The 9,831-nt window shown below is 39.1% G+C and overlaps 2 protein-coding genes across 2 annotated transcripts; one reads left to right on the top strand and one right to left on the bottom strand.

Moving 5' to 3' along the window:
- Window positions 1–3,383: 3,383 nt before the first annotated feature.
- On the bottom strand, window positions 3,384–3,863 carry LOC141842884 (uncharacterized). The gene is made up of 2 exons (XM_074730865.1): window positions 3,791–3,863; window positions 3,384–3,736 (listed from the first exon to the last, which is right to left on the bottom strand). The coding sequence occupies exons 1-2, from the start codon at window positions 3,861–3,863 to the stop codon at window positions 3,384–3,386; spliced, it is 426 nt and encodes a 141-aa protein (XP_074586966.1).
- Window positions 3,864–5,484: 1,621 nt separating this feature from the next.
- On the top strand, window positions 5,485–9,780 carry LOC141842883 (uncharacterized). The gene is made up of 5 exons (XM_074730864.1): window positions 5,485–6,074; window positions 6,300–6,449; window positions 7,030–7,587; window positions 7,831–7,905; window positions 9,454–9,780. The coding sequence occupies exons 1-5, from the start codon at window positions 5,520–5,522 to the stop codon at window positions 9,778–9,780; spliced, it is 1,665 nt and encodes a 554-aa protein (XP_074586965.1). The 5' UTR covers window positions 5,485–5,519.
- Window positions 9,781–9,831: the final 51 nt, after the last annotated feature.

Genomic DNA, 9,831 nt, shown 5'->3' with positions numbered 1-9,831 from the left:
AGAAAAAAATTGAAAATTTCTTGAGCAGTGGTTGCACTGGATTCAAGAACCCCCGCTCTAATACCAATTGTAGGATCGAGAACACACACTAAAGGGGGGGGTGAATAGCGTGTGTATGCTTTTTCACACTTTTCAATTTATAATTTAGCGTACGCATGGAAGCAAATCGTAACAGAAATAAAAGAAAATAAGTAGACAGTTTATTTTTACTTGGTTCACAACCCAAGGCTGCTACTCCAAGGCCCATGGTCCTTGACCGTTTACTGCGGATAATCTACTAATTAACTTGCCCCTTACGGTAGCAAGTTTAACGAGTACAAAAATCTTCCACAAAAAAATTTGGTACAATTTGAAAGAATGAATTTAATTACTGTGTTACCGAAATTAGATCTGAATCTTCCCCACAATAGCGAACTTGGCGAAGCGGCGTCTTTCGGGATAAGCTAAGTCGTGTAGGGCGCCGACGTCGAGAGAATTCGCACACGCAAGTCGAAAGAATGGAGAAAAATGGTTGTCTCTCGGCTACTGCTCGTGCCTACCTTATATATAGCACCTGAGTCGACTCAACTATGTATCTGGGTCAACTCCAGTCGACGTGGCCTGATAATTGTTCCTTCTCTCTCGTTATCCGCTGCCTGAGTCGACTCAGGTCGCCAACTGAGTCAACTCCAGTCTGATGTGGAGTTAGCCGAATAAGTGTTGACTCTGAGTCGACTCCAATGTCCATCTGAGTCGACTCCAGTCTAAATGGCGGCAAACCGAAAAAAGGCGCTGACTTCCGGAATGCAGCTTGGTCCTCCAGATCAACCCAGACTTCTGCTGCGCCGTGGTCCTCCAGACCAACCCAGACTTCACTTGGTGCTTTGACTATGCCAAGACTTCAGTGCCTAACTTCCACTAGGACTTAGTCAAACCTGTGCTCCCTGCACACTTAGATGAATATATCAGTCCAACATACACACTTAACTTGAACCTAATTCCATTATCAAAACTCAGGTTCGATCTGCTGGTGCTCCCAGCACCAACAGTGGCCTGGGCTACCATCACCTCCTTCTTCTTCTTTTCCTTCTTCTTTCTCTCCTTCTCCTCTCTCTTCTTCAACTCCGGACAATTCGGATTGATGTGTCCCTTCTTATTTAATTCATAACACGTAATGTTGGGATGTATACCAGAATTCTAGCTATCTATGTAAATAAACATTCTGAAATAAAAATCACATTTGGTCAATGTTTGCATTTAATTTTTATGCAAGTGTCCATTTAATCTATATTGTAAATAAACATGGTGTGCGGAGTCACACACAGAAGACCATGTTATCAGTTCCTTATAGATTACAAACAGCGTTCACAACCAAGATGAATTGGACAAACCATTGGATTGGTTGTAGTATAATTTGGTTTTAGTCTGTCTTGACTATAGAATTACACTAATACACTCAGTGTGTATTGAGCAGGACCATCTGAGGATTGTTCGATTTATATTGACTATATAATCGAACTAAACCTCTGTTGCTATGAATGTACATGCTCTTAATCCCTATATAATAACAAGCACATATACTTAGTATATAGCTCCTTGATTCATCAAAGGGTAAGATTTAGAGCGATAGATCAAAAGGCCCGATGAGTTGAGAAGTAGTATTATGTACATGGTGTGTTGTTGATTATAGAAGGAAACTGTGTCCTATAATCTAGGCTGATGATGTCCCCTTGAGGAGCTCATAAAGGATTATCATGTAAACCCTGTAAGTAGACTCAGATCCGCATGATAATAAAAGATGAGTGGTACTACTCTCAAAATCAGAAGTTAATTAAATTTGAGTTGTCAGTAACTCATTTAATTAATGGACATACGATATCTTAAACACAAGGAGATTAATGTACTTATAGTAAGAAGAAGCCCATACTATAATATGGGATTGATGCAGTAGTGTAATAATAACTTTCTAGTGGAATGAGTTATTATTGATAGACTTGAAGTTAGGTGTTCAGGGAGAACACAGGAAGTCCAAGTCCATCAAGAGGCCAAAACCAATTTCTCCTCTAGGTCCCTGCTGTAACCTCTGGATAAAACCTCGTATCTACCTAAGAAAATTATATGAAATTTTGGATAGGAAATTTTAAGAATTTCTGAAATTATTTTTTCGGAGAAAAATTCTGTTAAGAAATTCTGATTAAAATTTCTGTTCGAAATTATTAATTTTCTTCCGCAGAGAAAATTAATTATGATTTTTCTAATCAAATCTGGATGAGATTTGATTTGATTAGAATCATAATTTTATCTCTTCCGCAGACAAAATTGGTTATGATTTTTCTAATCAAATCTGGATAAGAAGATTTGATTTGATTATAATCATACCAAATTTTGTGAGATGGCTAAGCTATAAAAGAGGAGGCTTGCAAAGGGAAAATAACAACTTCTTAGTGAATTTTTCTCCCCTCCTTGTGCTAGGGCCGGCCACATACCTTCCCTCCTTGTGAAGGGTCGGCCTCCCTCCTCCTCCTCTTCTATTTTTATTCTCTTTAGGGCCGGCTCCTCTTCTAGCTCTTCTAGGGTCGGCGCCCTTGGTCCTATTTTCCCCTTAGGGCGGCGGCCAAGGAGAAGGAGGAAGGAGAAGCAAAAGAGAAAGAAAGGAAGGGTTGGTTCATTGCTTGCTTGCCATCGGAGTAAAGAGACTTGGTGGAATCATCTCGAAAGATCGTTGCCCACACAATGTTCGAGAAGAGGAGAGGAATACAGCAGAAGATCGAGAGATCTTCAACTCCTTCTAGACATCCCGTAAAGAAGAGGTATAATTTAATGTTTCCGCTATAATTAAATTATTCCTTTTATCTCGGATCCTGTAAACCAAACACAAGAGTCCAATGATTTAAATGCGTTGATCAAACCTTGGTTTGATTAACTATAAGGGCAACTTGAAATCGTTTCTGAAAAATTTTTGTTCTACAAGAATTCATCGGAACAGTTTTTCAAGACTTTTCCATCACATAACATTAGGGTTATAACTTGAATTTTGAATTTTACCTCATGGTGATGTGAACATCTTCTTAACGTCTCTTCTTGTGAATCTCCTTGATTTCCCCATCATTTTCTTGACGTAGTGAGCTACTTCTTTGGCCGACATCTCCTCGTTGCTATCCGAGGATTCTTGATCGGACTCGGATGAAGCCTCCTTTTCCTTCTTTTTCTTCTTCTCCTTCTTTTCTACAATCAAGGTTATACCTTTCTCTTTGGTAGACAAGTTAGCTTATTCATGCAATTCAAATTCACAACTTAACACTGGAAAGATCCCTTGACACTTTAGACGCATCGACCCTATAGAGTGGTTCTGGGAAAAGCTTGAAGTATATACCTTTCTAAGTCTCGATTGTCAATTTTCTCACCTATGCATTTTCTTGGTTGATGCCCATAGAGTGGTTCACGATCTTCTTGAATTGCCCATGTATTTGGCTTACCATCTCGTTGGGCTTCATGGTGAAGGTTTGGAGTTGTCCTACCAAGAGATCTCTCTTGACTCGTCTTGATTCGCTTGAACCTTCATTTAGTTCGATGAGCTTCTTCCAAAGCTCTTTGACAGAGTCGAATGGTCCGACCTTTCTCAGTTGTTCTTTGGAAAGCTCGCATTGCAAGATGGTTGTGGCTTTTGCATTTACTTGAGCCTTCTTGCATACATCCTTCGACCATTCCTTTGTAGGGAGAGGAGCTCCAGAGGCGTCGTTTGGTTTCTCAAAGCCATCTACAATACTAAACCAGTTTTCAATATCATTCATCAAATAATATTCCATTCTACCTTTCCAGTATGCGAAGTCGTTCTCATCGAAGTAGAGAGGTCGTGCAGTGTTGTATCCCTCTTGAAATGTCATTTGAGATTTTCGATTGAATGTTAGTTCATCCGAAAGGAATCTCACTCTAATACCACTTGTTGGGACCGGTGCGTTCGCTAGAGGGGGTGAATAGCATTTTTCGTCCATTATGAATCAAACCAAGTTGGTTCAAAATCAAATCGTTTGGTTCAATAATCAAACGACATCCAATTTGAACCAAACCAATTTTGTTTATTTCATCTTCATAAGATAAAGTTCATCATTTTATCTTTATCTGTTCCAACCAGAGTTTATTTCTCTCGATCTGAGAATATAATTCTCAAACTCGTTTTAAGTTCTTCGGAGAATTTGTAGTGCATGTGACCCAATAGATTCTTGGTTATGTTGGTCATCCGTAATTAACCATTAATTGTGGAATGATCATGAGTAACACCTAATAGTACATCATGATTCCCAATTGATCGAAAAATCAACGATTGATTCTAGAACAATTTCTAAACCTTTTAGCAGTTATAATGTAACGTATCTCATTCCTTTCACCGTCTTATATCCGCTTGGTTCAGGACATGATCTATGTGTGTCAGTCCTTAATAGGCTGACTACGTCACACCTAGCCCAAACTTATTTTTCTTGTCTCATGAATTCAAGTTACTTGTACATGTGTCTAAGAGTACCATACTCTTGACATGTGATGCTTTGGTCAAAAATTTTCAATAACAATCCTAACAAATGACCACAGGATATACATCTCCTTTTTCAATGAGCGATGAATCTTCTGTGGGCTATTCAAATACCTTTGAACATTTTGATTTATACCCAATCATCCTAGATCTACACATACTCGGAGATGTTTGCTTAAGATGTCAAAGTATAAGTCTCTATGATTAAGATGACATGAATACCGCAAATCAAAGGAAACTCACACTCAAGTTTCATATGGTTCTATATATATCAAAGGAAGCTACAATATCGGTTCACTATGGACGATGCCATGAGAAGAAGACATCGTCAACAACATTAAAATGATGTGATAGATTTATGCTGCATCAATGTTAAAATAATTTTGACAAAGTTTGAGTAATTTTGATTAAATTGATAAAAAAATTTTATATAAAGTGCTCTCTATATAATTTTTTTATCAAGTTGAATTAATTTTTTTTATATATTATACCAACTATTTCGTAGTTGATATAGGTTGTTTTTTTTTGTTGACAATTTAGATTTAATTTTTGTGATGGTGATTTGGGTATTTGGAATTTGTCTCCAAAAATGTAAATAAACATATTTCAATCGTCAAAGTAAAAAATTCATATAAATAAAAAATGACAATGATGCGCTATAGAGAATAATATCTTTCTCGATGCGCGAGGTGTAAACCTTGTCCCCTCACCTTCCTTCCTACGATCCTGGTCCTAAAGGTGCACAAACGACATCAATAATCTTCACAGGAGCACCTCCGCCCTAGAAAAACAATTGAAAAAAAAAAATAAAAATACAAATATACATTTAATCATGTAAATAAGAAAAATCATGTAACAAGTTTGTAAATAAAAGACATTCGATAAATACAGGGCGAATTGAATTGAAACGTCGGAAGTAATTGATTGAGGGGTTAAAAGGAATTTCGCCCTCGCAGAGAGATAGATGACCTTTCCGCGTCCGAAACCTCGAGGTTGCTTGCACTAATCGGCCGTGATGGAGGATCCACCGCCGTCGGCCGCCTCGTCGGAGCCGGCACCAGTTGCAGCAGCAGCATCTGCTCCTAGTGAAGCTTCGCACTCCAACCTGTCGTCTTCTCCAAATCCTGCACAGCCACCACCCTCTACGGCCCCTCCTCCATCGATCGCCGCCTCTTCCACCCCCCAAAACCCTCCCCAGCCTCAATCTCAGTCGATCCCTCCGTCCCAATCACACCAGCCGATTCAGCAGCATCCGAGGCCGCCTGTCCTTCGGAATCGCCCCCAATCCTCTTTCCCTCACTTCGACCACCAGCTCCCTTCTTCTGCTACTCCGTCCACTTCCTCCTCCACCTCCTCCTCCGCTCCATCTGTTTCTGCTTCGCCATCAGTGCCAACAGCTTCATCACAAAGGGCCGGACTCGCCATTGGGGTCCCAGCTCATAGCCCTCAGATAAGGGCCCAGGAGTCTTCCGCAGCATCCTATCCCACGTTCGGTGCCTCTTCGTCCTTCACTCAGCCGTTCAGTGCGTTGCCACGCATGCCCGAGCAGTCCCCAAATGCCAATGCCCAGGTATACTTTCCATTTTGTCTTCCACTTTATTCTAGGAGTTTGCCTTCCATTTTATCATGCAATGACATTCAGCTATCAGTTTCGACAAGTTGTGTGCCTTTGGACGTATTGATGGTTACTGAGAAGATTTTGTCCTTCTGATCTAAATTAGCTTCTTTTATGTACAAGAAAATAGTGTATCTATTTTTGTCTGGATACTGATTTTCACCCCAATTACCTTTTCAGGTTAGGCAACCAATTCAAGGGATTCAGAATATTGGAATGATTGGCTCTCTTAGTACTAGTTCTCAGATTCGACCAATTGGAGCTACTGGCCCTCCACAGCAGAGATTTGTTCAACCAACATCTAGAGGGCCAGCCTTTTCAGTTAATCAAGTAGGTGGAGAATTTACTTAGTCGAACAAATGAATCCATTGGGCATCCCTTTCTCAATAACCTTTTTGTACCATTTGTTCTTAATCAAGGGATTCCTTTGTTTGAGTTGGAATGTTTTGTTGGGTTGTTGTTGTCGTCATCACATTGTCAGCATTTCTTTTGTGATTTGTCAGTGAGTGAGACAATTGATTACAAACCTCATGCGCCAAGTGCCTAGCACCTATGCGGGTTCCTATGTTGGGTCTGTTCGCCAAGGACAACCCTTTGCTTCTTAGGTACTTAACTTCTCCTAGGCAGATTTTGTGGCTTAAGCAATGGTTTAGATTGAACTCCATCTGCGCAGGGGAGTGAAAAATGTTTGTCCAAATCACCATATTGCTTGTGATAATTTACAACGAAGAAATATGTGATATCAAATGTTGGATAATTATCATATGCCGTGATCTGGATAAGTTTTCATATGTTTGACTATCATTTGATTCCATCTTATGTAAAATTTTATCGTTAGTTGTAAGTATTTTACTTTACTATATGCTCTTGTCAACCTGCTCTCTTTTCCTAAGATTTTACTCTGGTACAGAAATTCCAAAGTTCTACTTTGATGAGGGGTCCTTCTGTCATTTCCTCAAGTTCCATGCCCTCGCTAACTCAACAGCCATTATCCTCACAAGGAAAGCAAATGCCTGCTACCTTGGCACCTTCATCATCATTCAGACCCCAGATGAAACAACAAACAATTCAGCAGAGACCAAACCTGCCTAACTCTATAACGTCTCAGCAAATGGTAGCACCGCAGCAGCAGCAACAACAACAGCTTCAACAACACAAACAGCATCAACAAATGCCACAGCAAATGCAACAGTCACATCAGCAGCCACAACAATTCCACCAACATCATGCTTCATCACGCCAACCACAAGAGCACTATAGTCAGCAAAACCTACAGTTGAGGAATCAACAGCAACTGCAACCAGCTGCAAGGCCGCTTAGACCAGCCTCTAGTAAGGCAAATCTGCCAACATTGGTGCAAACTAATCCTGTGCAGTCAGCAGCTATCAATGCAGCTATCGATACAGATGCTGCAGAATCTGGAAATCAAATTCTCAGCAAGAGAAGCATCCGTGAGTTGGTTAACCAGGTATTCTGGCAACATTTAGGTCAATGGCTTTTACTATTGGGGATTTCCCTCCTTTTCCTTCATCTCTCATAATGAGTACCTTCTTTTGCATCAGTTGTATTCTGGATTGTAGTATTTATTGACAGGGGCCTCCTTAGTAGAATCATGGGGAACTCTTATCTGCTGCAAAAGCCTTTAGTTTGCGATAGCTATGACTTATTAACATGATTCACATCTACTTACTTTGTAATAACCTTTCTGCAGATTGATCCTTCAGAAAAGTTGGATTCTGAAGTTGAAGACATTCTTGTTGACATTGGTGAAGATTTCATAGAGTCTGTGAGTTACTAGTTTGACCTTGAGACTAATTTTTTTAGTTATGTAAATATGGCTATAAAAATAAAAAAATATCATTCTACTTTTCTTTCTTAGCAATATACTCTATACTTCAACTTGTATACCCAAATGCTATATTTTGATCTGGTTGCCTATGAGAATACAGAATCGACCTTTGTGGATTGTTTATTAAGGTTCATACACAATACTTCTCTTGCCATCTCATTTTTTGTTGGAACATACAAAAGATGAGGTATGACATGTGAATATTTGAAAAATATGCCAGGTTGATTTCTTTTGATGTTTGTTTGTATTATTTACATGAGATCAATCTGAACTGAATGTTGAAATTCTATTCCTTGATTCTAGTATGATAGGACCATTTTTTGTCCCTTCAATGGCTTATCAAATGCTAGCTGTTCTGCAAAATCATTATCAAAGTGTATACACCACCTTGATGAAATAAGATGCTCTATAAGTACCTGAGAACATTTGGTTTAAGGAAAAAAATGCAAATTTTGTGGGTCATGATTGATGACTCAAAAAGGCATCCACACTAAGCAGTAAGCACAACATTAAATCTTGCCAGTTTAGACCTACATCAGAATTTGGGCCACCAAAAAAGTACCTCTTTACTTGCATCTGCACAGAAAGAATGATGGAACCTCGTGTACTAGCCAACTGGGTAAGCATGATCACACAAACTTGATGTGTTTATTCTATCCTTTTTTATGCGAACACATCCATCAGAATGGGTGTATGTTGTTTAGCAAGCTGGCTTACTACTTCAGAGATTAGTCAATACCCAAATACCCAATGATGCTATCCCTAGGTTGACCATTTGATCTTCTCATTGGCTTGAGAGGATTGTAGTATATGTGTCATAACCATGTCACGTTTAAGCTTATATGTTGATATATGTTATGTGTGTATGTGATGCATGTTAGATAATAATTTTATCTTAATTAAGTCAACTCGATATGCCTACCAAAGTTTGGTACTCACTACTATCTCGATCATTTGTTGTTGGGTTTACCAAAGCAAAGTGACACACTTTATCTTGGTAGAGTGTAAGAGGGCAATTATGATGTCCCACTATCGAACTTTGGGTGAGACTTAACTAAGTTACCTCAATTAGATTGAAGAGAACTTAGAGGTATATCCCAAAAGTTAGGAAGGTTGGGGTAAGAGAACAATTATACTACATCTTGGGCGATTAGCCAAAGTTAACTGAAGATGATGTGTAATGTGGATCTTTACCCTTTGTTTAGGAACTTGCAAAAGATGTAATAGGTAAAATATTATCTACCTATCATACTAAGTCTTGGACGATTAGCCAAAGCTAACTCAAGGTGAGGTATGATATGGATCTTATCCCACATGAATTTGTAGCTATTGGGTTAAGAGCTAGTAGTGTGAGCAAAAATGCGTTTGCCTACCTCCATGACTAGCCTCTACCAAAGTTCTATAATTCAGTGGGAGCATCATTTAATTAAATACCTAATTAAATGATCTCAATATGATACTTATTTCTGCATTTTACTGTTGTAGATCACCATGTTATCAAACATAAATACTCTCTTACTGCGAAATATAATTGAGAAGGACAAGCTCAACGGAGCTAATTTCCTAGACTGGTACAGAAATTTGAGTATTATCCTTAAGCAAGAACGAAAACTGTACGTCCTAGAGCAAACTCTTCTTGAAGCACCCGCTACTACCGCCACTCGTGCAGAGAAAGATGCTTACAAGAAACATCAGGATGATGCATTGAATGTATCATGTCTAATGCTTACCACCATGAACTCTGAGCTTCAGAAGGAACATGAGAATATGGATGCACATGATATGGTTGAGCACCTGAAACAACTATATTAAGGACAAGCTAGACACGAGCGGTTTAAGGTGTCTAAGGTTCTATTTACATGC

This window comes from Curcuma longa, chromosome 12, assembly GCF_044706935.1.
Source record: "Curcuma longa cultivar G26 ecotype Majalengka, Jawa Barat chromosome 12, ITB_CL_G26_1.1, whole genome shotgun sequence".
NCBI lineage: Eukaryota > Viridiplantae > Streptophyta > Magnoliopsida > Zingiberales > Zingiberaceae > Curcuma > Curcuma longa.
This window is presented reverse-complemented; position numbering and strand designations above follow the sequence as displayed.

Bases quoted from the DNA above. Each gene is read 5' to 3' on its own strand.
- LOC141842884 (XM_074730865.1), bottom strand. From the start codon at position 3,863: ATGACATTTCAAGAGGGATACAACACTGCACGACCTCTCTACTTCGAT. The intron at 3,737-3,790 runs GTAGAATGGAAT...TTAGTATTGTAG, and splicing joins CGACTTCGCATACTGGAAAG to ATGGCTTTGAGAAACCAAAC.
- LOC141842883 (XM_074730864.1), top strand. From the start codon at position 5,520: ATGGAGGATCCACCGCCGTCGGCCGCCTCGTCGGAGCCGGCACCAGTT. The intron at 6,075-6,299 runs GTATACTTTCCA...TTACCTTTTCAG, and splicing joins CCCCAAATGCCAATGCCCAG to GTTAGGCAACCAATTCAAGG. The intron at 6,450-7,029 runs GTAGGTGGAGAA...ACTCTGGTACAG, and splicing joins CAGCCTTTTCAGTTAATCAA to AAATTCCAAAGTTCTACTTT.